Source organism: Apiospora hydei, assembly GCF_038363865.1.
Source record: "Apiospora hydei strain CBS 114990 chromosome Unknown utg000004l_segment0_segment0, whole genome shotgun sequence".
In the NCBI taxonomy this organism is placed as follows: Eukaryota; Fungi; Ascomycota; class Sordariomycetes; order Amphisphaeriales; family Apiosporaceae; genus Apiospora; species Apiospora hydei.
In genome coordinates, this window is record NW_027117363.1 from 5,040,757 (window position 1) to 5,068,453 (window position 27,697).

General features: G+C 52.9%; 4 protein-coding genes across 4 annotated transcripts; 2 read left to right on the forward strand and 2 right to left on the reverse strand.

Moving 5' to 3' along the window:
• Window positions 1-9,329: 9,329 nt before the first annotated feature.
• On the reverse strand, window positions 9,330-13,917 carry PG997_004119 (Inositol-1-4-5-trisphosphate 5-phosphatase 1; the record flags this gene model as incomplete). The annotated part of the gene is given in 8 exon segments (XM_066808434.1): window positions 9,330-9,395; window positions 9,412-9,771; window positions 10,071-10,917; window positions 10,971-11,080; window positions 11,142-11,251; window positions 11,302-11,837; window positions 11,921-13,210; window positions 13,280-13,917. The coding sequence occupies 8 exon segments, from the start codon at window positions 13,915-13,917 to the stop codon at window positions 9,330-9,332; spliced, it is 3,957 nt and encodes a 1,318-aa protein (XP_066672052.1).
• Window positions 13,918-15,752: 1,835 nt separating this feature from the next.
• On the forward strand, window positions 15,753-18,103 carry PG997_004120 (uncharacterized protein; the record flags this gene model as incomplete). Its single annotated transcript, XM_066808435.1, has 5 exons — window positions 15,753-15,824; window positions 15,904-16,119; window positions 16,181-16,284; window positions 16,668-17,873; window positions 17,935-18,103. The coding sequence occupies 5 exons, from the start codon at window positions 15,753-15,755 to the stop codon at window positions 18,101-18,103; spliced, it is 1,767 nt and encodes a 588-aa protein (XP_066672053.1).
• A 1,802-nt stretch (window positions 18,104-19,905) lies between these two features.
• On the forward strand, window positions 19,906-21,047 carry PG997_004121 (putative cytochrome-c peroxidase precursor; the record flags this gene model as incomplete). Its single annotated transcript, XM_066808436.1, has 2 exons — window positions 19,906-20,401; window positions 20,464-21,047. 2 exons carry the CDS (start codon window positions 19,906-19,908, stop codon window positions 21,045-21,047), a joined length of 1,080 nt encoding a protein of 359 aa, XP_066672054.1.
• A 1,662-nt stretch (window positions 21,048-22,709) lies between these two features.
• PG997_004122 (Polarized growth protein rax2) lies at window positions 22,710-26,469 on the reverse strand (the record flags this gene model as incomplete). The annotated part of the gene is made up of 3 exons (XM_066808437.1): window positions 22,710-22,942; window positions 23,008-25,677; window positions 25,725-26,469. 3 exons carry the CDS (start codon window positions 26,467-26,469, stop codon window positions 22,710-22,712), a joined length of 3,648 nt encoding a protein of 1,215 aa, XP_066672055.1.
• Between the last annotated feature and the right edge of the window lie 1,228 nt (window positions 26,470-27,697).

Genomic DNA, 27,697 nt, shown 5'->3' on the forward strand with positions numbered 1-27,697 from the left:
CATTCTTGGGAACTGATGGTGCAGTGGGCGACGGGGATGCGCGTGATACCAAACCAACGGTTGATGTCTCTTGTCGCGTTATACAGATGGAAACAACCGGCCCACCAATTTACAGGGTCGAGAAGCTGAATTGTGCGTGGGAGCTATAAGCTGCGTACGTGCACGACGGTATCTGTGCAGTCGCAAAGGCAAAACTGCAAAACTGGAGATTGACGTCGTTCTTCAGTAGAAGAAGGGTCCCGAAGGATGGCTGCAGTTGGGCACAGTCACTTAGGTAGCCGCGAGTGGGCGAGATGTGCACCCAATCTATTGGATATGCGTGGATGAGCTGGCAGTCGTCGATGTGGTAGGTGCACAGCGCAAGTCTCCGGTCCACGGCATATGCAAGAGGCGATGTGATTTAGATAGCTTCAGACCCTGACGCGGGGCGAATGTGTGTTTGTGTGTGTGTGGCTGAGCGGTGGTTGCTTCGGAGGTGGGAAGTCAGAAAAGAGCAAGCCGGGCTTTCAGTATAGCAGCCACGCGTGGACTTGTCCAAGGATGGGGCTGTCGTTCAGAAACAAATGATGTGCCTATCAAATGTCTTCTGCGAAAATCAATAGTCCTGGCGAAACAGCTTGAGCGGAAGTTTCCCCAGAATTCTTCTTCTCTCCGTAGTACTGGACTATATGACGGCGGGGCCTATCCAACCAAAAGCATTAGAACCGTTACGTTAAGTATAAGATGGGGGGGTTTCGGATGATGCGAAAGACATGGATTGCTCATTTTCGCGCCTTGGGCCACCACTTGATGCGCTGGCATGCATGACGGAATATGCACGAGCTACGGCCCCACTCCCTTTTGACCAGCTCAGCGATCAGAAACGAGCGGCAGGAAAACCTGCCAGCCTTGACCGGTGGCGGCGCAAGGCAGTTTCGGGAGGGTGTGCCTAGCACTCCAGCTCAGAGCCCAACCGGGACGCACCTCTTCAAGCTATCTAGTCCTATGCACTTCCTGTCGCTCCGGGGAGAGAGGAGGAGAAGAAGAAGAAACAAACGGCCGACGGTTTGACGGCGCCGAAATATGCAGCTCGCAGAAACACATGCGACGCGCATGCCACAACGTTGGTTTGGGGACATAAGTGGAGGCACTAGCCATCCACTCCAACGTGGAGAAGGTGTGTGCGAAAAGGGACGAGGGAAAGAGAATAGGAAAGGCCCGAAGACAAGCTACACAAGATGGGATGGAATGGAGTAGTGGTGGTGGTGTGCTGGGCAGAGGGGCAGGCCTTGCTAGCAGGCGAGGGGTGCACTGGTTTCCAAAGCCATGCCCGCTAAGCCATGAACTGGTGGTAGGTAGGCAGATGTATCGTTGCAGATGGAAAGGCCGGGCAGGGTTTTGGGAGGGGAGGGTGTAAGAGATTTGAAAAAGGAAGTGAGCCGCGCACCTTTTTTCGGTCCAGAGTACCGCGCCGTTGGGAACCGACCAACACACCTGGATGGTCTGGTGAACAGATGAGTTGAAGAGTGCCGGTTTTCTATCATGCAAAGTCAGTAAGCCGTGTTTCATAGGCTTGGTAAGAAAGAGGAGTTGTTAGGGCAAAATGCCCACTGCGTGCCAGACAGATAGCCAGCGACATATATTGCTGCTGACGGGCTACATCTTGCAGGCAACGTCGGACAGATGGTGCATTAAGTAGGTAGGCTCATATGTAAGTAAGCAAGCCAGCGAGGACGTAATGCCTACTTCAGCAATAGCTAGAGGCACGTATACATCCACCGGGTACAGCTGGCGGCTCGGGCCCGGCCACTTTGGCTTGCGCGAGCAGGACAGATCAAGGGAAGGGAAGGTGGAAAAAGCTAACAGGCACTGTACAGCACTTACTCAAGTCGCGCAAGAGTCGCGCGTTGGAGGGGTCTTTGGGGGGGGCTGAAACTCGGCTTGGAGGCGATAACAACAACGGCAGTGCTATGGAAGCACGCTGATTGAGGGACAGACAACAAAGTCGACTGGTATCCGCAGGCAGTCCCTGTCACCTGACGAGTATCGGAACCAATGGAGATGGCGACAATGGTCCTGGCGACGATGATAGGTCTTGCGAGGAATTGGCAATCAGGTCGACGAGTTTGGCGGGCGAGCAAGCCGTTGATTTGCTGAACAGGCGGGTTTTGTTCAGTGTCTGAGTTTTGCGCAAGCTCTCTGACTGGCTGGTTTGCTATTGAATGGGGCCTCTTTCGTTTTGAGCGCAGCCACTCAAAAGGCAGGGTGATACAATGCAGCGGATTGAGAGCACAAAGTATGTAGTCTCTAGCAGCTGGCAAGATAAGACGACGTCGGCGCACTTGGGTAGCTTGTGTGGCGGAACGTCGCGCGTGTTTGTGTCAGACGAGAGGAAGGGAAGAGAGAGAGAGAGAAAGAGGGAGGGAGTAGAAACGCGTTCTGCCGGTGTCAGAAGACGTAGGCAGTAGGTAGCGGTGTCGCAACAAGGAAAGAAAAAAAGTCGCAAGGCGCGCGCTCCTACACAAAGCAGCAGGCAAGACACTTGCTGGGCGGGCGATTGCGCACCAATGAGGAGCGGGCGCAAGCAAAAGGGCGTATGGCTGTCTGTCTGGAGCTTAATAGGTTTTGCTTCCTCTCTATTAAGCTGCGCAGGGCGCGTAGGGATTTGGATTGAGTTGAGGCTGCGGTTCCTGAGTTGAACCTGTCTGGCGGGATCGAATCAGAATGCAGAAGGGCTTGGAGGAGGCCTGCGATTCGCGAGTCGAATGCGGAGACGGGTAAGTCAGTTTAGCGAGGACGGGAAGGGCAGTATAGTGTTGCCAAGAGACTCTTTGTGATTTGACAATCAAGAGACGAACTGTGCGTCGATAGTGGTTGGAATGTGTCGGTGGTTTTGGGCCTGCTTGTTTGGTCTGTTCTGGCAGGAGAGACAACTGATTCGATGAATTTTGGCCTTTGTGGACCAAAGAGAAGAGGGGATTGGTTGGCAGGAATTGGGCGATGCCGAGTAGAAATGGGAAAATCCACGAGGGTTTTTTGATGGGGCAAGCCTGCCACAGTGACTAATCAGACCAGGGCCTCCAGAGAAATCCAAGAGGGACAGACAGCAGTGCAGGGCCCCCCAAAAAGGGAAGACCAGCAAAAAAAAAAGTAAGAGCCGATCCCACTTGTTTCTGATTCTGGTTCTGACTAACTGACTGACTCTTCTGCTGCCCAGTTTATTCCTGATCCACTAGGCTGGGATGCAAGTGGTCCACTTGGTTGAACATCAATTGATCAATTGATGATTGAAGGGCTGTTCAATGTACCTACCACACGCTCCCTCTCAGGGAGCTGCCCAGATACGAAGAATTACATGTAGATACAGCAGCAGGTGCCTAAGTCGATATTCCCTGTGTGTGAACTTCACTCCAATTTCCATGTCAGACAGCCATCCAGCGAGAAAGACAGAGAGCAAGAACCGGGCGGGCGCGCGGGCGGACCATTCGGCTCTGTGACAGGCGGTACGGCTTGCTGACAGGAAGAGAGAGGGAGCTACGGCTGCAAGGACTGAAGAGAGAGAAAGTATATGTAGATACGTACCTGACTTATCGATCAATAACACCCAGGAAGGAACAACCAACCACCTTGGCGGCTAATGACAGTAGACCGTTTTGAATACGCACAGTGCTAGTATGCAGCAGCTGCTTGTCGCAACGCCTGCTACTACTTCAGCACACTTCAGCACACTTCAGCACACTTCAGCACACCCAGGCTTCCGTCGGTTCATGCTGGACACGAGTGCCCGATGCCTGGAGCCTAGATAGGGTTTTGTTTATTTATTCGAGTTTTATTTTATTTTATTTTCGTCGTGGGGGTGGTGGTTTCGTAATGAGCGGTGTCTACTCGTGCGTGCTGCGAAGAGGAGGCTGGGTTCCAGAGTGAGGGTCAACTTTGCCTCTTTGCCCACACTTGCCCGCCAGACTTGTAAGCTAGCCTGAAAGCTCGTCACAGAAACTGGTCCAACCTGCCAACGGGCACCAGTTCGAACCGTCTCAAACTAGCCGTACGTGCTTGGCGTTAGCGAGCAGTGGCAAGGCGCTTGCAAGATGTGCCTTGTCTCTTGTCACCAGAAAGGCAGGAGCTCGAGGTCTATCCCTCGGGTGGGGGGAGGGGGTTTGGACGACAGGGATGGGCTCGGTGGGCAGGGCAGTCCGAGACCGAATGGGCAAAAGGTCGTCACAACCGGACCACAGCCTAAAGGCCAAACCACAACTGCCTCGACGGGGTACTCTGGCGCGTCTGAAGTGTTAATACCTAGGTAAGCTACTACACACAAACATACATGGAATATATTCTGGCCTGCTTTACGTAGGCGTGTACGTATGTAGATGGCAATGAATGCTACGCACAGAGGGCCGGCATTGACCGCTTCTAATCTCAAACGCTTGTTTGCCTTGGTGTCTCGATCTTCTTTGTTTCTCATGAGATACATGGCCGTAGAAACGAAACCGGGGAAAACAAGAAATACCGAAATATGACAGGACAAACATGCGTGATCGCTGATCGCCTCTCTCTCTCTGTGTGTGTGCGTTGATCCTCAGCTGTCAGGCTATGGAAGAGACGGCGTTTTGGCGTGACACGAAGCACGCAGCAAGCAGTCCTAATTTTAGATCGACTGAGCTACTGTACTGTGGCCTGGGTCGACAAGTACACCGTGCAGAAAACAAAAGGGCTCGATGCGATACGATAAATCGAAAAACTGCGGGGGAGGTTGGGACTTGGCGGCCTGTCTGGCCAGTCTGGATAGCTGCGCTCCAAAAACAGAGTCAGAAGTTCAGAAGGGCCCCAGCTAACAGTGCAGATGGTAACCACCCACTTGGGTTTTGGATCTTCGGGCTGAACCGGGCTCTTTTTTTCTTGGGCTCGCTTAACGACCAAGAAGAGCGATGTTGGCCTTTTGGCAGTTATCAGCGAACCGTACCTGTCCAGCCTGAAGAACGCTGCCCAAGCCAAGGCGATAATCATGTGACATCATATTCGCCGGCGCCTGTGCAATACACACTGTGTGATGGTACATGGGGGCCGAGGTGAGGAGGGGGAGGCTGAGCGTATTTTCCCGTCTTCCGTCAGTTTAAGGAACCGCAGAGAGCGCATCATTCTGACGGTGAGGGTGGTGAGACGGGACCAACAGTCAACACGCCCGGCTAGAGGCGAATTTATTTCCTTGACATGGTCGCAGAGTGTCCTGAAAAGTCGGTGTAACAAGACAGGGAGTGCCGCCGTGAGTGCGAAAAGTGCGTGAGTGCGGGAGTGCGTGCTCAACTCAAGTTCTGTTCAAATTGATGATGGAACTTTGGACGTCGTCAATCCACGCGGAACGTGCACCGCTAGAGAATGCAGGTCTCCAGTTTGACGGGACGGATCCAATGACCAAGTTGATTTGATGCTTGGGATGGGGGGATTTGCAAAGATCTGGGAGAAGTTACTTGGGACTCGCCCGTTGTTGGTATCCTTCAATTTCAATGAGATCTTCTGCCCCGGGGGAGGGGAGGGGGTCTGGGAATTGAGTGGACGAGAATTCACGAATATGACCCGAATGCAGCAGGCCGTGAGTGGTTGAATATGCCCTCGATTTTCCGTCGATCCAGAAGCCGTTGCTTTAGTCGCTGTTTTCCTCCTGCCCTTTCAAAACATTGCCGGTGTTGAAACCTGAGGGCCTGTGCTCCAACCAAAGTCGCCGTCGTCCGTGTGTCGTTTTGTTGCATCGCAAGGCAGCCCCAGAGCGCAGGGTAACGTCTGCCAGGATACCGAGTCGATTGGAGATCTCGTAACGAGCCCCATGGTGACATGGTCTGAGCAGTAGTCGGAGCAGGGGAGGGGCCTTGGCCGATCCCGACTCCTGAGGTCGCCATTTCGATGCGATATCCATACCTACCGAAGCAGACCAGAGAGATGCCGTCTATCTGCATGTGCATATCCATCGAAACGATGTCATTGTCCTCACAGACTGTGCATGCCCTGCTTGCTGGCTGGCCCATTCTATTTACTCCATGCCTGCCAGTCTCCATCAGCAGAGTTACGTCTATCTGGCCCCGGGTCCTTCGAGCCTCGTAGGATTGCGAAGGCACAACCGTTATGCGAATTCAAAGTCATGTGCTTCCTGCGTATGTACGTTGGAACATCCCGTGGACAGTGCAACATAACTGTCATTGATCGTCGTCGTCCAAGGCCAAACGAGGTCGAGAATTCCGGGCCAATCAGCGCCCAGAGATGCCGTTCTGTTCTCTCATTCGGTCTCACATCCTCTCCAGGCTCCCACTTAGTCCCAACGCCAATCCTGCTATCATAACTCTATCCTGCACGCCTGCCAATGCCCATTCCTCGGTGCCTGGGGGCTAACGGGAAACAACCAGCTCGGCTCGTCGCCCCAAGCTGACGCTTCTCGCCGCTTCCGTCGACCTTGGCTCAGCACTCTGACGTTGCGGAGTCAACGCTGGTGTGGTATGGGATAGCAGACCACAGGTCCATCAGCCCGCTACGGACGGGTTACGTTCACCGCAGGATGCCATTGGCTGTTGGGCGCCACCCCAATCAGTGATACCGCGCTATCCCAGTCCTTGGCCCATCTAGATATATCTCTCCGTATCTGCTTGTTTGCTTTTGCCGCACCGCCAGCGGAGAAAATGGTTGTTCCAGATTAGTGATGAGACATGCATGTCTACACGTGGATAGCCGCTCAGCGGGTGCTCGTGTACTGGCAAACCAAGGTAAACCCGGCAAAGGGCGACGGCCGATGTCGTCGTTCGCCTCGCCCAGGATCGGGCTATGATGGACTCTGGGCCACTCGAGGCCAACCGGCCTGTCGCGGAAATGAGGCATCATCTGACTGATGGGTGGTTTTTCTGGATACCGCCGAGCAGCTGAAGATGGCAACACTCCCGTGTACTATCTTACGAACTGTGGCCTTGTCACACTGGGAGTGCAATCACTTCGTTCGACCGCTGTGATAGGGCCGTTCCGACACAGTCGTCACGAGGGCAGATACGAAAGTCATCATCAATGTAGCGACATTCTGGGTCGTTTCGAGCCGGATCCGTATCGGTAATTAGATGCCCAGCTCTTCACAGGGCTGTTACATTGGGTGGGTAGATGATATGACAATTAGTATGTGTTATCTCATACTCTGACGGCGGGTCTGGCTGGCCCGTCAAATGGTCTACGCAAGAACGCGTATCCCAAAGGTCAGGCTTGGCTGAATCGAATTGGGATGGGCATCGATTTGAGTGTAGATTCGATAGTCTGTCCATGAACTAGCATGGTTCTTCACTTGCATTTGGGTGGTAGAAGGATGAGTTCTGGTTGCTGCTACGGCGGCAAGGCCCTAATACATATCGACATGCAGTATTTGGGTCTATGAAACCAAAGCATTAAGGCAGGCAGGCAGGTGCTAGACTGTAGCAAATGACAGTTCCCTACCGCCCAAGACCCTATCAGCACCATTTTGGACAGGTACTTCATGCTGACCCCTATCTCGGTATATGACCATAAGCGTTGAACTCACAGGCTTTGCGCAGATCCCCAAGTTGAGAGGCGTTGGTCGCTTATAGCTCGGGGTTGCTGTCATGTCGTAACACCCATTCGAACTGTGAATGGCAGTGTCTTTCTTCCATTGGCCATTCCAGTTCAACCTCAAGTTCACAGGGCAGTGTTGGATGGTCACTGCACTTGGTCACAGCCTTTCTTTATAGAGATAGTCCCACCTACTACTCCCTGGATGGGATGTGCAAGCCTGGCTAGTTCTCCTTTTGATGAAGATCAGGTGTGGTTTATCCGAACCGGCTACATTCGAAGCAAGTATAATTATTCCGAGGGATGATAGGGAGCAGGCTATCTGGTTCTCGAGTTTGGATATTTTATAATGCTGGTGCATGCGGCAGCTTTGGGCTGGATGACCACGCAGCTATGTTGATGAGTCCTTATAACAAATGGAAGAACCGGCGTATGCCTATCATAATCACCGTGGTCGATATGATTTCACGCGTGGATATATCAGGTACGCTCGGTGTTTGAGTTTAAGCGATGAATGGCAAGGTAGTTTTATTGCGCCGAGATTACAACACGTTCTCTGGCTAGGCATTGCGATGTATCCGGTGTTGGTCTTAGTTCACACTACACACCTCTCGGAAGACTTTGTTTGGATTGCTGGGTGGCGTGCAGCAAAATATGCAGCAACAGATGGTGGTATGCACAATGAATGGGCTGCAATGTGTTTGTTATATCCATTTTCTAGCCCCGAGGGCATCACCAAGTGGCTGGCTATACAGTGAAAAATATTGACGGCGCCAATATAGAGATCCCTAGGGGCAGAGCCTCAGAGGCGGGCAAGTGCAAGCACGGACTGACAGGTCAGTGAAAAAAAAAAAGGGCCAAAAGACTTTTTGGTCATTGACCTGAGGCAGCTGTGGAAATGACGACAGGTTTGAACCTTGGATGCTTAACAAAGGCCTTTGATGATGCAAATACCATGGCTGATTATGTGCATATAGTTTAGCCCTGCATGCTTTGTCTATTTGATGGCAATCCTCCTTCTGACAAGTGCTTGCATGCATAAAGTCTCACACCCTCTCACACCATTTCGATCTTCTAGGAGAATCCTGTGGACCATCCCTCTGGAGATAGATCCTGTGCCCGTGCAGCATCAGCAGAAAGAAAGCCGCAACTTCTAGAGATATGTGTTACTACAGCGACCAGTTCTACGCCTGCGGATGTCGCTACATCGACCCCAAGACTAACGATTACCTGCGGGTGACGCAGCGATGCGAAAAGGCAAAGCGGAAGAACAGAGACTGCCCGCCAGCCAAGCCTTTGGATCTTCGCTGGCAGCTGACGCAAGAATACTGCAACAGCCCGAACTGCCCAGCCCAGCAAGGCGACGATGGTAGCCAAAGGGGTGACGACCAGGTCGAGTGTGCACAATGAAAGCACCAATGGAGGGATTCGTCAATAACAGAATCGATCGCTTGGCATAACGAAGGAGTCTACACACGGATGGAGAGGCGCAACTGGCTGGCTATGCTGAATGCTTAAGGACGTTTACTCTAAGAGGCAGTGGCTGCGGTGTTACCAGATAACCCACTCACTCGATCTGGACACGGATTGTTGATAGTTCAAAAAAGACCAACAACTCTCGAAACAGACGTCTATTATATGTCATCGCTTTCTAGCAGTACGTATCGTAGACCGGTTCTTGGCCCTGTTGCACTGTTGTTTCCCCACTGCGCCGCCAGTTATAAACCAACGAACGCCCTTGGGTGTTTGTTTACTCCCACAATGTATTCTATATACCAAGCTCCCCCTTTCTCCCTTTCTCAACTGGGCCGTAAAGTTTCCCACCCGCTCATTTCGGTGGCATTGTCGTCTCCCCAGCAGATCAACTGCCGAGTTCTTCACGGGCTTGGACGCCTGCATAGGCCCCGGCTGAGGGGGCTGAGGGGGCTGAAGGGGGCGTGCAGGCAACACCGGCTTCCGGTGTCCTAGCCCTGGCAGGTTGACGCCTCCAATGAGCCCACTTTGCCCGTAATTAGTCGTTCCTGTCTTCGTCGTCATTGACCTCTGGGGCTGATTTGAACGTTGCATCCCTCCTGTCAAATTAGGAGAGTTGCTCTGCTCCAACCTGGATGTCAAGTTCTGTATGTTGGTGCTAGCTCGTCGGGGCATGACCAGTTTATTATGGTCTTCATCAAACTGGCCAAAGTCCTGAAACCCTGCGCTCATAATGGGCGAGGTGAGGTGTACTGGCTTCTTGGCAATCTAGGCAGGATATATTAGTCTTGGAACACAGCTTGAGTATCAAGGAGATGTCCGTTCAAGTCGGAAGTCATAAGTCCATAGCGTGGCTATGCCAAGACTCCATGGGAGACTGAGCATACACCGACGCAATGTGAGCCACTGGGCTTTTGTGAAGTGCATACACATTTGTCGAGAGGACCTTAGTTCCAGAAGCCGTGTTGGCATATCAAATGAGCCCACTCGGTGGGAAGCCCTGCATATTGCAATGGGGTTTTGTACGAGCAGGAGGGAGGACAATTGCCGACTCAGGAGCTACTTACTGGCGGCGGTGCCTTGGACTTTCCCGATACTTGTGCTGTTACCGCAGATAATGGTTGCGAGTTTGGAGGCGGCGGGTTTGGCTTCGGCGTTTTGCCGCTTTCCCGGCTGGTTGGGATAGCTCGGGCCTGTGTCCCCGTCGTGTTGCTGCCGGTTTGACGTCTCGGAGGGGGAGGTGGCGGCGGCTCGTGCGTCTGGCCTTGCCCGGGAATCGGTTCATCCATGAGATTGATACGCCCGACCTTAGCAGGCAAACCTGAAGTTTCATGTGCCGGAGGCAGCTTTCTAGGCGTAGAACTTGAGGCCGAGGTAGACAATAGTGTAGAATGATTGATGTGTTCGTAGGGAGAGCTGGAAATGCTTGAAAAGGAGCCAAGCCGTGAGTTTGCCCGGGGGACGTTGACCCATTCATTCTCGTCACTGGGGACGAAAGGATTCGAGGGCCGTGTCTTATTAAGCACCGTCGACGATGCGCCGTCAGTTGGCCTCGGGGCTTGGACAGAGGACTGTGCCATTTTGCCGTTCTCCAACCACCATCGCTGGCGATCTGAGCTGGCAGGCGGGAGGCCCGGTTCAATGGCATCGTACCCGATGAGGTCTTCGTCCTCTGAATCGTCGAGTTCCAGGTTTGTCCCGGTCTGGCCAACCTCGGCTTTGCGTCGATCATACAGCCCACGACTGATATCCTCCTTCAACGGCTCGTCAACAATATTGACGGTGCATTGGTAGGTTGCGTACACCGGTCGGTGGTCGGAAAATCGCAATGGGGCCGAGCTATACGCCAACTGTCTGATGTTGGTACCCTTCCGTAGGATACGATCAGTCCAAGCTGGGATCCGTGCCTTTTCACTGCGGTATCGTTAGAAGCCAGTGGCAATACATCAAACTGCAGCTTCACTTACGAAGTATCATATCTATCAGTTCCGATATCGAATTTGTATGTCGGCATGAAGGTGATCTTGGCCTCGGAGTAGAAAGGGAAAGCTAGACCGGCGACCATTTGAAGATTCAGCTGTTCGATGTTAGCAAATGCGAATCCTGATACTGAGATACGTTAAGACTCGGGTACTGACCTGGTCGTTCTCGTAGAGCCTCTCTAGGTCCTGGTGCTTAACCAGTTCCATGGCCCTTTCATGGCTAAGGCCAATACGGTAATTGAAGTCACCCAGCCATATAACGGTATCTGTCTGGATTAGCATTGTTGACTTATAGCAGGAGGGGTGAACCACTTACCATGGTCATCGATACTCCTGTTTCTCTGGAAACGAAGCCCGTGATGGATGGTTGCGTAGTCCCGGTTGCGCTCCTCATAGTTGGCAAAGCCAGCTGCCAAATGAGCTGTCACAAAGCATAACTGGGTATTCGCATATTCCATCCGAATGGCCACAGCACCCTTGTTTCCAGCAATTCCCGACATGCCGGTTTTTTTGACACTGCCTTCAACGTTCTTGATCTTGGATAGCACCGAAACCTTCACGAATATGCACAAAGCTGCGCCAACGAGCTGCCCGCTCCGTAGCAACACATATTTTTCACCCCCTATTCGCTGTGCATGCCCATTCAAGTTCTTCTTGATGGCTCTTTCCCATGCTTGTTTTCGTGTTGGATCGCTATTCATGATTTGCTGGGCGCTTAGCTCGACGATCTCTTGGAATCCTACAGCGACGATCTCAGGTTGGGATGAACCTAACACATCGGGATGCAACCATGGCGTGAGGTCATCGTTAATTCCCTCAGTCTTGCCGTTGAGGTTGAATGTGCCAACCAGTCTGTTCCATTGTTAGTGAACTCGGCAATATGATACTGGGATATTGCTGGGCATGTTGCTAGGAAGAGGACAAGGGGAACTCACATTGTAATATTCTCAGTGGATGAGAATTCCGCAGCTCGTTTGCTTAGCTCACCCGAAACGTAATCGCTGATGGGATCAAAAAGATGCACGGGAGACTGGCCCACCAACCTGCCCAGGAGCATGTCAATGGTGTTTTGTCGTGATTTATCGGCAAAGTTGTTTATGTATAGTCTGGTTGCGCTCTTGCGCGCATCCGCGATCGCACCGGCTAACGACATTTTGCCGGTTCTTGTGAACGACGACTTCAAAGCGCCTGTTCCAGCATATATCCGGGACAGTGCGTCGCCATTGTCTGCCCATAAGGTAGAATGGCGGACCCAAAAGTCCGACGAAGCGTATTCAGTCCGGTGGTTCAGGAATGACTGAAAGGCCAGCTGCGAAATGAGCGTCTGGATCAAGTTTGTGCGATCAAGACAGTCAAGGCAATTGGTGCGAAAAACCCCTTCTTGTTGCAAAACCACAACCACTCTGTTACGACCCGCAGGAGCTTGTACGGCATCTCCGGCATCATTCATCTCCTCAGCGAGGTAGTAAGCGAATCCGTCTGCGGAATGTTCGATATAATTCCTGATACCTTTCGCTGCCTCATAGCCCATCGTCTTTGTTTCCGCATGGAAATCATAATCTGTAACCCGGAGAAGGGTATGGTCTCGGTTTTGTTTCTCATCCGGGCGACTTAATGAGCAGTGATTCACGCCAAAATGATATCTTTGCGTGAGCTCAACCTCTCCAGGCTTAGACTCGCTCAGCAAATTGACAACATGGACAGCACCATAAGATTGCTCAAGGTCCTCAAAGTGTTTGTTGAATGCAGGCTGCGATCCTTCGGCAGAGCGTGTTATCGATATCTTCTGCTGGCCCGGGATGAGACCTGCACTTTGCTCCCAAAAGACTGGAACAGACCCGCGGACCTGAACGTAAGAGAAGAGAGTTCCGGAGGGGCACCAGTAGATGGTCTCACTCTCGACGAAGTTGGCCACGTGGCCATCATCATCAATACCTCGACTGTTGAAGCGCGTGCCGGCTCTCTTGCAGGACAACCGGGAGATCACTGTCAGGAAAGACGGGAGGCCAGTCTTGGCAATGCTCAGTGGTGCCGCGGATTGTGGTATCGTCATGGTGGAACAGAATCCCCGGATCGCCGAGGTCAGAATCCTGGATGCATCTAGGGCCTCGCGCTCGTGGGCAAGAAGTCTGGACCGAAATTGTACTAGGGGACTAATCATGAAGGAATTCCACAAGAACGAATCGTCGAAGTTGTCTATATCGAAAGTGGCAGAATCTACCGGCCTAGGGGAGTTGTCAGTGTTGATATCCAAGTCAGGCAGGGGTGACGCCACTATTCAGGGGCTTACTGACCTGTCTTGTAGTCGGTTTGTCAAGTCGAAATCGGTGCTGTAGTAAAAGCTGCCATTGCTCAGGAGCTTTTGGAGCTCCTGATAGGGGTATTCGAGCTCTCCTTCCCTGCGCCCAAGGTCCTGACCATATGGTGAATTACTATCTGAAAGCTCATTATCGTACGGGTTGAGAGAGAAGACGTTGTCATATTCGGCACTGTTCAGGCAGAAGAAATCCACATTCGCAATCCGTTCCACCGTCTCGCCGGGTCGCACGGAAGCAACTCGGTTCGCCTGGGTAACAACGGACAAGAAGACATCTTGGCCGATGGTGATGAGGCCTAATGTGCCATAGATCGGTCGGGGAGTAAGCGGTCGGAAATCGTTCAGGAGTTTCTTGGACGCCGGCGTGAATTCGACCATGCACTTCGAGATGGCGCCTTCGCTGCCAGCACGTGGCCTCGCCGAGGAGACGGATACTAGAGACCCATTGGCGATCGCTTCGCTCGTGGTCGGACTGTAGCGAAAAATCAAGGCGTGTGAGGAGGAGACGATGGCGATGGCGCGATGAGGGTAGTCGCGAATGAGCAGTTGGCTCGACTTGTCGGATGAAGGCCCCACGACAGTATCGCGCGCTGCCGCTCTCGGGTACTGATCCATGTCGAGAAACTAACTCAGCAGCATGGACGACATGTGGGCGCCGTGAATACCTGTCGCATACCAAGTCGTAACATGTGCCGAGGTGGAATCTAACTGCGATCGCAACCTGCTACTCTCTAGAATGGCGAGTGGGAAGTGTGGTAGGTGTAGGTGCACTTCAATGTTGCGCTGGCCATTCTCATTACCCAGCGCTGTTTCCAACGTCATTCGCGGCCCCACTGTACTTAAGTATCATCCCTTATCGATACGACACGGATGATCTAACATCGCTATTTTTACCGTCGTGAATATCACAAGTCAATGAAACATACTGTATCACTCGGCTTAGGTTGGAGGCTTCAGTTTCGGTAACACGCCATGAGGGCGGCTTTATACACGTATAGTCCCCAAGACGAGTTCAACATTGTTCTCTTCCATGTTTGCTAACTTGGGCCGTGGCAGACACGACAACGACAAGGCCGAATCTGGTTCACGCACGTGAGGTTGGTTATGCTGTAGCAGTAGGTAGTACATTTATGTCTTCGCTGCCAAGAGAAGGGGCCCAACCACACGTACATCTCGCCGAAAATATATATTCAAAGTTAAGCTCTGCTCAAGAAACACACAGCCCAAGATAAGTATTCTGTTGATGCCTTGCAGAATGAAAATAAACCCGAAGTTTATGCTGGTGCAAGGCAACGCGTCTTGTGCCGAGGCTGGATCTTGTCAAAGTGCTCAAAGAACCTCGGAGGCTGACCACTTGGCGCCTTGTCTTCCGAGAGGGAGAGTGAGTAGAATTATAGTAAAAAATTAGAAAGGGGGGGAATGTTATGGCCTCAGATTAATGATTTGAGATCATGAAGCTCAATGAGCTTTATCCCTCTTCCTATCATATTGTTTGTATGGGGTATCATCATTGGCCATGTATTGGAAAAGAAGAAGAAGACTCCGACTTCTCTGCAAGGCCTGATTTTAATACTGCCAGGGCTGAAGATTGCTGAAGTGGGGCACCGTCAATTCTCTTCTGCCCCCGCCCAGCCGCCCGCCCAGGCCCAGCCACACCAATTGTTGCAGCACTCTAGTAAATGCTTACCACCCAAGTCGAGCATTAGTCCTGGCCAGTAGCTGCTATTTGAGCCGCATTGGATCGACTTGGAGAGAGGGAGAGAAGGGAAAAAAAGCGTTCACCCCCCCCCAGCACCCGTGCCAGTTTGCTGCTACAAGTGCAGCAGGAGCAAGGTAACGCCGCCACGACAGAACAATAATCGAAGATCATCCCATCATCTCCCCCATCTATCTGCCATCCGCCATCCAGTACACATTACAGACGTTGAACCTGAAGTATTGTACGTGAATGCGCACGCACACGCACACGCACACGCACACGCACACACACACACATCCAAGCTCTCTCAGCCCATACGCATCGCCATCAAAGCTTGTCACTTTGATGCTGCATCATCATCGTACCCAGCATTTGCGCTAACAGTGCAGAAAAACCCACGTTCACTTGCAAGACAAGGTCCCACATCAAATCTTAGCGACGTACATACAGCCTGCAGCAACAGCAACAGCAGCAGCAGTAGCAGCAGCTTTGCATGTAGCTTAGTCGGTACTGCCTGCAACTTGCCTACTACAATCATTGAATCCAGACCTCCAGTCGCCGTTCATATCTACCTCGACCGCAACCAACTCCCGTCCAATTCCTTCCTTTCCACCTTTGCGCGTGTCTCCTCCACGCCCCGGCCTTGTTTACGTCCATTTACTTCTCTGCAGACCTTTGCTTCTGCGCTCGACCTTCGCCCAATTGCACCCTTTCACCCTTTCTGTAAAGCCGCACTACTGCGCCAACAGAGATGGCAGACTTTAACCAGTTTGCCGTGGCCGACGACGACAATGTCGAAATCAAGAAGCTCGGTGCCGAGGTGGTGAGTAGCCGCACTGCATCATTGCTGCAGTTCCTCGATTCCAACCCCCAGGCATAATCTAATTGTCTTTTGCGTACAGGACGCCGACACCGACAATTTCGACTCGTGGGAGAAGCTGATCAGGGCATGCGAAGCTCAAGAAGGCGGCCTCAATCGCAACTCCAGCCCCCAAGCCCTCGCCACGCTACGCGATGCCTACGATCGATTTCTTCTGAAGTTCCCCCTACTTTTCGGCTACTGGAAGAAATATGCCGATCTCGAGTTCAACATTTCTGGCCCCGAGTCGGCCGAGATGGTTCGTCTTTCCGACAGGTTCCCCTTGCTTGGTCTGCACCCTTGCTGACAGTGCCAAACAGATCTATGAGCGTGGATGCGCCAGTATCACCAACTGCGTTGACCTCTGGGCCTCATACTGCTCCTTCAAAATGGAGACAACACACACGCCTCATCTCGTGAGAGAGTAAGTAGTTACGGAGAGCTTTTCCTTCCTCTTAACCATGCCACCAAGCAGAGAACCTCTTTGTTCGAGACAACACCATTCTGAACCCCAACACTACGGTTCTGCCAAGACTGCTAGCATAGTCATCGATGGTGAGGAAACCAACAATCATTGTGGAAATGTTGGAACTTTCTCACAGAAAACACCAGGCTCTGGTTTCTTACACTGTCGTCCTCCTGACACGTCGCTTTTTCGTCGTAATCCTATGACTTCGTCTATCTCGGCTTGATTGATTTGGATTGGACCAGTTACATACACAAACTTCCCCTTTCTGTATTTGCACTCCTTCCGCCCCTCCCCCAACCCCTTTTTATCGAGCAGAAGAACGACTGACCATATCCTAGCCTCTTCGAGCGTGCTGCCACAGCAGTCGGCCTCGATTTTCTAGCACATCCTTTCTGGGACAAGTACATTGAATATGAGGAACGGCAAGAGGCGCAAGACAAGATATTTGCCATCTTGCAGCGCGTCATTCACATCCCCATGCATCAATACGCCAGGTACTTTGAGAGGTTCCGCCAGTTAGCACACAGTCGCCCATTGGCTGAACTGGTACCGGCCGAGGAACTTGCACGCTTCCGAGCTGAAGTCGAGGCTGACCCTGCAGCTTTCGGTGCACCTCCCAGGACGGAGCTGGAGCTGGAACGCGATATCCGGGCCCGGATCGATAGCATGTACTACGAAACATTCCAGCGTACACAGGAGGAGACGACGAAGCGCTGGACGTATGAGTCAGAAGTCAAGCGTCCTTACTTCCATGTCACTGAGCTCGAGAATACGCAGATGGCCAACTGGCGAAAGTACCTCGACTTTGAGGAGAGCGAGGGTGATTTTGCCAGGACGACGTTCCTGTACGAGCGATGCGTTGTAACCTGCGCACTTTACGACGAATTCTGGTTCCGATACGCTCAGTGGATGGCATCGCACCTGGGCAAGGAGGAGGAAGTGCGCCACATCTACATGAGGGCGGCTACGCTTTTCGTGCCTATCAGTCGTCCTGGGATTCGGCTGCAGTTTGCATATTTCGAAGAGTCCTGCGGACGCACAGACGTTGCGCGCGACATCCACGAGGCCATCCTAATGCAGTTGCCAGATTGCGTCGAGGCAATCATTTCTTGGGCCAACCTCCAGAGACGACAGAGCGGCCTGGAGGCAGCAATCGAAGTCTACAAGGCTCAGATTGATGCTCCTCATGTTGACATCTTCACCAAGGCCGTGCTTGTTACCCAGTGGGCCAACCTCTTGTGGAAATCTAAGGGGTCTGTAGACGAGGCGCGCACTGTTTTTGCCAAGAACGTGCAGTGGTATGCCGACAGCCGGTACTTCTGGCAGAAGTGGTTGGAATTTGAGCTGGAGCAGCCCACCAGCAGCGAGAAAGAGGGCGAACACGCCGAGCGGCTGCAGCAACTGTTCGAGGCGCTCCGGGCCCCGAGCCGCATCTCGGCGAGTGCGAAGCAGGGACTTTACCTTACTTATCTCACTTATCTGCAGGAAAGAGGTGGTAAGGATTCCATGAAGCTATTCCTCACCATCAATGGGGAGGTGTTTGGGTAAGTGTTCTCCAGGAGGAGGAAGAAAGTATTTTGAGGACAATGCTGACAGGTGCTGCAGCCCGCAATCCGTATCGACCCTGAACAAGCCGACTCTCAAGGAGAACGGCGCTGTCAAGGCTCCGATGGACGATGCCACTAGACTCAAGGCGGAGGGCAGCTACCCAAGATACTATGAATATTTCGGGGAGGCGGACGCCAACGCCCAGGGAACAGCATCGTTCAACTGAAGCAACTGATGGCACAGGGGCCTATATACCAACGCATGACGTGCTTGTATCATCACTTGGGCGCGCATAGCAGACGGCCGTAATTTTTGTTTGTTTGCTGAGAATGTGTGTATGGTGGATGCCGAACTACTGCAGCGTCTGTTGACTTGGGGCGAAGTTGGGATTTGCGAAATACGGGAGTTGGAGGTGACACCTGTCAAGTCATGTTTCAGGGTTGACGACGGGAACCAACAGATATACCATGTAAAAGTAATTGGGCCTTTCCTGGGGCCAAGGGTGCCTTGATTTCGTCAATGTCAGACTTGTCACGACTAAGCTCGCATGGTGGCCGAAGGCGAAGGCGAAGACGTGAATGCCAGCTGGATGGCTAGGGCGTCGGAGGAAAGTATATTTGAATCGGCCGACGTAGCTGGCCGACGGAAGGCGCTGTAAATCCGACCTCAATGGCTGCCGACTTGGGCGAGTGGCCATGATGCATCTCGGATGGTCTGGGAAGAAGATGCAAATCCGAGACCGGCTGGGTTTCCTCAGGCACCAGGGCCAATGCCGAAGTCGCCGAAGGGGACGTGCTGGTTTGGCGTGCGGCTGCGCGTGCGGGTGTCAGACACTAAAATCGTCTCTTGACCCTCTGTGTTTTCCTCGCTACGTTTTGGATTAGCTCAGATATCTCATCTTTTTTTTTTCTCGGCTTTCAGACTCTGCGTCTTCAGGGTCGTGTCAACTCTTCATCTCCAATAGCCCCGTCAGTTCGTTCGTTGACTAATGCAGGCTGATGGAAAGCGGGAGAAGAAGAAGAAATTGGCCCGAGACGCGGACGCTGCTTACTCGGTCTGGTGGTTCCACTTGGTGTTTGTTCCAGCACACACACAGGCAGGCCGGCAGGGAAAGTGAGGGTCCAGATATCATGGCCTGGCACCTGGAGCAGTAGTACTGGATACTCCGTAATGCTACTTGTACTAGGCAGGCAATACTACTCTGCCCACTGGGGTTTGACGAGCAACGGCGGGGGGCCCAGATTAGAAGCCGCGAGCCAATCACGGCGGCGGTATTTGAGAGATATTACACCATAGTCGCAGCTAACTGTCAAGCTGTCTCCTGACTCCTGAGGGCATGTCATGAAATGGCTTCCGCTGAAGCGAGCCGGCGGGCAGTTCCATCAAACTGATCCCAGCCAAGGCCGATAACAAACAAGAGTGGCGCCCTACCTTGCCTCCCCCGGATACCTGCGACTATTCTGGGCAATACATTGCATAGGCCGATCCATGGGTAGGCAGGTAGTCGCCGCCTGACAAGTTGTATGCATACTTCATGTACTTGCCTACCTACCTACCTACCTACATACTTACTTCCTTATTTGATATCCCTACCTCCGCTGCCGCTTATCACCCTCCTTCCCTCCCGGCCCTTTTCTTCTTCTTTCCCATCCCACCTTCCCTCCCGCCTATATCTATCTTGTCTCGTCCTTGATTTCCCTCTGCTGTACTTACCTCTATCGATTGACTTGCCTTATCCGCCAGCGACTGTTTTCAACACAATCAATCCAACGGTAAGCAAGATGTGATCGAGCTCGCTCGCCCGCCCCTCCTCTGTTTGCAGCCAACCCAACCGTGACTTTCCAATTCCGCGGAAGTCTCCGCCGGTTCGCCAGCATGGCCATGTCTGCTTGCTGCTTGCTTCCCTCGGCCCAATTCCCTCCATCTGTTGTTTCTGCCCCATCTCCCAGCATTGACTTCCCTTTGCTCCCCATGCCCTTGCTTGCCCTTCCAGTACCAGTGCCAGTGTTAACTCGCCGACTGCTCCAGATGTCTGCCGCCAATTTCTCTCGACAGGTCGCCCGCTCGGCCCTGCGCACCAGCGCGCGCAACACCTTTTCCACATCCACCCGCCACGCCTTCCGCCAGAGCGGCCGCCGCTTCTACTCCTCGGAGCCCCCCAAGCCCTCGGGCTCGTCGTCGTCGCTGGTCTATCTGGTCGGTGCCGCCGCCGCCGGTGTTGGCGGCTATTACTTCTATTCCCAGAACGCGTCCTCCGCGGCCCCCAAGGTCTTCACCCCCACCAAGGAGGACTACCAGAAGGTGTACAACGAGATCGCCGGCCGTCTCGAGGAGAAGGACGACTACGATGACGGCAGCTACGGCCCCGTCCTGGTCCGTCTCGCCTGGCACGCCAGCGGTACCTATGATAAGGAGACCAAGACGGGCGGCAGCAACGGCGCCACCATGCGCTTCGCCCCCGAGGGCGACCACGGTGCCAATGCGGGCCTGAAGCACGCCCGTGACTTCCTCGAGCCTGTCAAGGGTAAGCGACTCCTGCGCCTCCTTTTACGCCGCCAAGATCAGACACTAATTCGACCCTAACAGCCAAGTTCCCCTGGATCTCCTACTCTGATCTCTGGACCCTTGCTGGTGCTTGTGCCATCCAGGAGATGCAGGGCCCCACGATTCCATGGCGCCCTGGCCGCGCCGACAAGGAAGCCGCCGCCTGCACTCCGGATGGCCGTCTTCCCGACGGTGCCCAGGGAACCAAGCACCTCCGTGACATCTTCTACCGCATGGGCTTCAACGATCAGGAGATCGTGGCCCTCGCCGGCGCCCACGCCCTCGGTCGATGCCACACGGACCGATCCGGCTTCGAGGGTCCCTGGACCTTCTCTCCGACCGTTCTGACCAACGACTACTACACGCTCCTGTTGGACGAGAAGTGGCACATCCGCAAGTGGGACGGCCCCAAGCAGTACCAGGATAAGACCAAGGGTCTTATGATGCTGCCTGCCGACTATGCTCTCATCGAGGACAAGGCCATGAAGCCTTGGGTACAGAAGTACGCCAAGGACAACGACCTCTTCTTCAAGGATTTCAGCCAAGTCGTCGTCAAGCTGTTCGAGCTCGGCGTTCCCTTCAAGGAGGGCACCGAGAGAATGACTTTTAAGCCTACCAACGCATAAGCAAGCATGGGGGCTGAAATAGCGCCTGCGCCTCCACGGGCCGTGGGACGAGAACGGATATACACGAAAGATGAGAACAAAAGGAGACACGATGTTATACCCTGCCGAGATCGACCCAAGAGCAGAGGCTCGTTGGTGTTATAGATTTTGCATCTAGATGGAATGCGGTCGAATTGGAGAAGGTCACGCATAATGGACTGGGGTTTTATCTCAGGAAAAAGGAATGATATCTTCCAAGATTAGGCAATGCCGTGTATGAATGTGTAGAGTAGATTAAATGCGGATTATACTTGGCAGAGCTGACATGTGAGGGTATTTTTGCCTCTCAATATGCCGTCAATCGAGAAACGTGAACGTCCGAAGTGTCATGGGTTGGGTGCGGGGGCGCTTTTCACTTGAAGTGACCTCGCTCGCGGATGACCGGTCGGTCCGGCCGGGAGATCTGACAGAAATAGAGAAAGAAAGGGGGAAAGAATAGATTCATGTTTACCAGCTGAGCAAGAACCGAGTCTGGGGTTGATGTAAAGTACAAGTATATTTCCCCGCATTTACCCCCCTTTCCAACGTCGCCCAATGGCTTTTGGCCTCCAAACTCTTGGAGACGCAGGTAGGCCGAGACAGCCACCAGGACCAGGTAGCTGGGTTGAGACAGTGACTTTGCCATCATGTAGCCTGCTTATTGCAATATACCATAAATAATTCGAAATCGTGGGAAGAAGACGGGGCCGGTCCTGCTTCAGTTCATTATATTCAGCCCACAATGCATCACGTCACAGGTACGCCATAGGCGACACATCACAAATCAGGAACGCCGAGCGAGTATTTGGCACTATTTCTATTGGATATGAATGGGGGACTGGGTAGTCACTCACTCAGCCAGCCGAAACCAGATTGGTCCGGGCCGGGCTCTAAGTCCCTTAAATTCCTCCGCCGAGACCAGGATTTTTTTGTTATAATGTAACGCCATGTCCCAGCTTTTTCCACCCTTTCATCCCCCTTTCTGAAAATAAGTTCCTTGGTCAAAATCTCGATATGATCGGTCAAGTCAGATCGCCGCCAAAGCCTGTGAATCTCCTCTCTTCTCCGTCGCCACTATCCCCACTACCACCTATCGTGTTCCTGCCTAGAGCTGCGCCGAACTGTAGGTGTGCACGAACCGCTTCACAGCTTCTACCAGTATGTACAGCCGGGGGGCGAGGCTGCAGGTGAAAAAAGAACTATGTAATGTACATCGAGGGAGCGTAAGGTGTAGTAACACAAAGACGGGGGACGTCTAAGAAGGGTGAAAAAGAAAAGAAGAAGAAAAATAGACATGTAGACATTAAAGGAGGCTCGCTTGTTCGTAATTCGTCAGTAAATGCAACTCTTCCCGCTACAGAGTCCCCGGTGGGTTGTGCACCTTTCACGATGGAGAGCTTGTTTGGTCTGGTCTACTTTGCTTGCGCTCAACACGCCTCAGCTATGCTCGATTTCGATGACAGTATTGTCCTACTCTCGACGGGTATCTCTGGTTGGCTGGACCACGGTAGAGGCTGTCACCTACCGGTCCAGTGCTGTAAAAAGGCCATCCTGTGGTCATGGCTCGCCTGCTTTGCTTATCCAAGCAAGTGCAGAGTCAGTTCGCATGGCACCACTGCCGGGTGTGTTGTGTTGTCCGGTTGCTTATACGTGAGGTGCTCCAGGGCGGCCCTTGCTCAATGAATCAAGCAGCTCATGCGGCGGTATCCTTCGCATTCCGCTACCCCGGTCGTACATGGACGTTGGTGCAGGAACATAGCCATCGCGCTTCTTCCGGTACCGATCAAGGGCGAGACCGGCCACCACAATAAGAAGCATCAAGGCTAATGAGATAGCGAGACCAATCAGGACAATGAATCCTACTGCTAGCCCAGGGTCTGAAAAGAAAGGAGAAATGTATCAGCAGCTTGATCAGAACACGAATTGATATTTTGCGACTTACTTGAGGGCTTGAAGAAGTTGTCCGGGTTTTCAACGAAGATCTTCGCAATCGAGCCAGCACTGTTACCCGTGTTGCCTGTGAGAGCATATGGTCGGATCTTCTCTCCGTCAAACAGAGCACTGGATGCCTTCCCAAAGTTAGGAATGGACAAAGAACCCGTGATCATCAGGATCTGGTTGGAGTCGACTAATTTGGAATCTGAGGCACGGGTTTCCGTCACCGTAAAGACCTGAAGACTCTTGATGACTGTCTCGGCGCCGAAGGTGATTCCAGCCGACACCATAGATGAGCCGTCATATTTCATCAGGTACACCTTTCCATCCTTCCCAGTCCCTGAAACCCAGAGCTGAGTACCTTCCTTATTGGCAGCAGTGATCGCATTGACGGGGCCCGGAAGCTCGGGGAAGCCTGACCACGACGAGCTCGAGGCATCATAGGACGCAAGGAAGGCAGATGTATCGTTGAGGGTCATGTTGCCGCCCACGACCACTTTAGTCTTGCTCGACCAGATCATGGCATTTACATCACCCTGCAACCCGAAGCCGGGGCGGCTCCATTGGAAGGTTGAGGTGCTGAAGACGCAGAGGCCGGGGCAATCCAATGACCCGGCATCATCGAAGGAACCTCCAACAAAGACGTCGCCACTGTCGGGCCTAACCGTAATGGAAGAGACAGTGCCCTCGCCACCACTCAAGGATGGGGGCTGTTGGTTGAATTTCTTGCTTGCCATATCGAAAGAGACGAGCCCATTCACACGGGATTCGCCAACTGTTCCGTTGACTCGTCCACCAGCGAACAATGTATTGCCCTGAATAGCCACAGCTCGGATAGTAGACTCGTCGGATACGCCAGCTGGAAGTCCGGTGACTCGGTTGTTTGCGCCGCCATCAATGAAAGCCATATTGGCAATCTGCTTTCCCTCCGAGTCGGTTGCGGAGAAGTGACCAGCAAGAATGGTCACATTCTGCCCTCCTTCTTTGTAATAAGCACCGGTCACGACACCAGAGACATCAGTGCTGTTCGCCGGAGAAATGCGCCGTCTGACGCCAGCAAAATTACTTGTCGTGTTAGCTGTAGGCGTCGGTGGCTGGATGTTCAGAGGGAACGACCCCAATTTATCACCCATGGTAGCAGCACCTTCGGCACGCAAAACCTGTGAGCTGAGGGAACCAGCATACACAGACTTTCCGTCGTCATCACCGTTGATGAATGACGTGGAGAGGATGCCGTCCAGGAATGGGGTAGGGCCATTCAGGTTTTGAAGCCAGTTGCTTTGCGACTTGACCCAAATGGCAAAGCCGTTGACTGGGCGTTCTGGGTTGTTGCCGAAGGCCAGTAGTTGCGAGAAACTGCCAGAAACAGCGATGACGCTCTCCGGCTTGTTGGAAGTGAGGTTCAGAGTCATGTCCACGACGTTCACAACCGGCCCGTTGACTCCAGCGCCAAGAGAAGCCCATTTCTTGCTTGCAGTGTCATAGACAGCAACGTTCTTGAGGGCTTCGTTTGATCCATCAGACGTATTGTTGAAACTGCCCCCAACGAAGAGCTGGTCCCGCACAAGGGCCATGGACATGATTTGGCCATTAGTGCCACTCTCGAGTTGAACTGTAGAGCTGTCTTTGCTGTTGATAGCAACAATGTTTCTCACTTTGTCCGAGGTGAAATTGCCACCAATGTAGGTGACATCGCCGGCCGTTGCAAGAGAACTCACAGCCGACCCCTTTGAGAATGTCGAACCGAGCTTGTCAAATGCCGAGGTTTTGAAATCAGCCGTATCGATCTTGGCTTTGCTGGGATCGTACTCGAACAGACCGTTCAGTCCACCCGTGGAACTGATGAGCACAAAGTTGACTTTCTGTGCAACCATTGTCATGCTTGATAAGTCTTGATTATTCAAGGCTGTTATTGTGACACTGGGACGGAACGAGCTCGAGCTCGCATCGAGTATAGCCATGTCAAGCACGTCGTATTTGTCGAAATTGTTGGTCTGGAACAGTACCTTGCTGCCCACCGGCGTGTTGGGGCTGACGCTCCATGTGACGTTCACTTGGCCCCGAGTTAAGCACGTACCATCCGGGATGCAACCTGGTGTATAAAGCGAGAGAGTGTAGTTACCAGCCTCTCGAATATCCGGGAAGAAGGTGATGGACGCCGCCGCAGAGTTGACCGGACTGGGGATGTTGACCGAGAGATAGTCCGCACTACTCGCGCCAGACGGCGTGACTTTCCAGTCACCTGTGGCAGTCGCGCTCGAGGCGAATGATGTGTTGGCGCATGACGGCTCGTTGAAGTCGTTGATGGCATAAGCGAAGATATCGTCCTGGAAGAGTTCGATCCCATTCAAACCGCCACCCTTGCCGTACCACTCAGAAACGTCAATTCTGAACTCATTCTGGCCCACAAGGTTGACAAAGTGAAAGTCCTGGAACTCAACAGAGGGATCGTCGCTAAGAGGGCACTCGCTCGTGCACGATGTATTCTGGTTCGTCTTCGGATCCACATAGGTGAAATTCATAATTCCGCTGATTGGTAGAGCCGTATATCTCCAGGTCTTTACTCCGCGCCCATCCTGATGCGTATTCCATAGCCGGAGCTTGGTAGGTTGAAACCCGTAACGGAACTTGGCGGACCACGAGCCAGGTGTGTTGTCTGCTAGCAACCAAGTGTTTCCTGCACCATCAGTACCGCCAGTCTTGCAAACGATGTTTTCGGGTCACTGAACCCGGCAGCAGTTGTGCCTTGGTTTGCTGAGATTGTGGCTGTCGATAAGTTGATGACCTGCTCATCAGGTTGACTGGGCGTGCTCGTATTTCCCAATCCAGTGAAGCGCCCACCGAAGACGATGTGACCATTGGAGGCTTTGGTGATGGACGTGACGGGTCCGTTGAAGCCCGCGAACGGTAGACTTGCCCAATTACTATCGGCGACCCATGTAATGGCATTTGTCGAATCCGCGGCCTTGAAGCTTCCTCCCACGTAGACCTTGCCGGCATCCTCGTCGCAAAGTAAGGTGTTCACCTGTCCCAACAGACCGGCGATCGGGCTCAAGGTCATATCGTCAAGGTTGAACTGCGCAATTCCGGTTGAGGACCTTCCGTCCAAGCTGGTGAAGTTGCCGCCCAAGATAAGTGCACCTCGGAAACTGCATATTGTCTGTATTGACGCGTCGGCCGTCAGAATATTAGAGAAGACGCCGTTAGGCAGGCGGGTCATGAGTGACTCGGAGCCATTGGTGTTGAATGGTTGCTCAGTCTGGCCCTCGAATTCATTGAGTGATATGCCAGCGAAGTCTCCAGCAATGGCTACACGCCCCAAATTACTAAGGTCGAGGTCTGGTGAAGGCACTGGAGTTACGGTTAAAGCATGCGACAACGTCGCGATCGTGGTGAGGCCGAAAAGATATGACGTGAAAGAATTAGCGGGTTTGCGTGCCGCAGGCCGCCGCCTGTAAGATATTCGCATTTTTTAGTCGTCGTGCTGTGACTGATGACCGGAGCAACAATGCGAGATTGATAGGGCCTTGCTCCGGTCGGAATTAGTTGGCCTGGGGATCTGGCTTCGTAGATTTTACTGAATCATGAGAAATGGTTTCAAGTAGGAATAACGGCCATGAGGTCAGAGAAATGCAGGTGACGCGAGTAACGAGCGTAAGCTGCTGCTTGTGACGAAATTCCGGCAGGATTAGGGAGGGCGGCCGGTCGATCCTTCTTTTTCTATTCGTGTACGGTCGTCGAGATGGCCAAGCAAGTTGGAGGAAAATGATTAGAGAATGAGGCGAATGCGGCCGGGTCGCAGGGTGAGGCAGTTGTCGGGGGGAGAGCGATCGCGAACAGCTGTTTTGGTTTTGGTTAATTGAGTTGAAAGGAGAGTTTTTTTCTTCTTCTTCGCTGGTTTCCCCTGCCGTCACACTCCTTGGGCTCAGGTGCGTGCGAATTGGAAATATCAGGTAGGATGCAGACCGATGCAATGCAGTTGATTGAATTGACTCGAACTGCAGCACGGGAGATGAAGGGCCCGTGTTGTTGTGGGAGGTACGGATACAGCGCACACGCATACAGACAGACACAGACACACGCACACAAACTTGCACGCGCACATACGCAACGTGGGTGGTATGGTATGTACTGCGATGTTGCTGCTGCACTGCACTGAACTGAATTGCACTTGCAACTGCGGCAGGGCGGGCGCTGGATGGATAGGGATTTGAGGGATACGATATGTAGCACTTTGCTTTCGCGGTGGACAAGGGAAGCTGGCTAGTCGTACCTGAAAAGACGTGTACTGGCCCGTAACAGGCCTAGCGTCGGGTCTGGGAGAAATGTGCACTGAGTTTAGTGGTGTTTGACTGGCAGCTTGGTGACTTGGGCTGCTTTCCACTGCGGGGCGTGCCTGGGTTAGTGGACTCTGGCTAATCAACGGCCAGGCCGGTCTGTCCAATCGATTTGCGGCCTGTTGCTTGCTTTTCCTGCGTCTTGGATTTGATCGAAAGCGGATTGCGATGGACGCCGTGGTGACGTGCCGATAACAGCCCAGATATGGACGGCTGCTGCTGGAAAACAGGTTCACTCCAAATTAGCGACCACTCATTAAGCTTGCTGCAGATAAGATTGCTGTGACTCTCGGTCCAAGAACGACACGACAGACAGGCCTGTCCACCTGCCTGCCCACCCCTCTCTAGACAAGCTGCGCC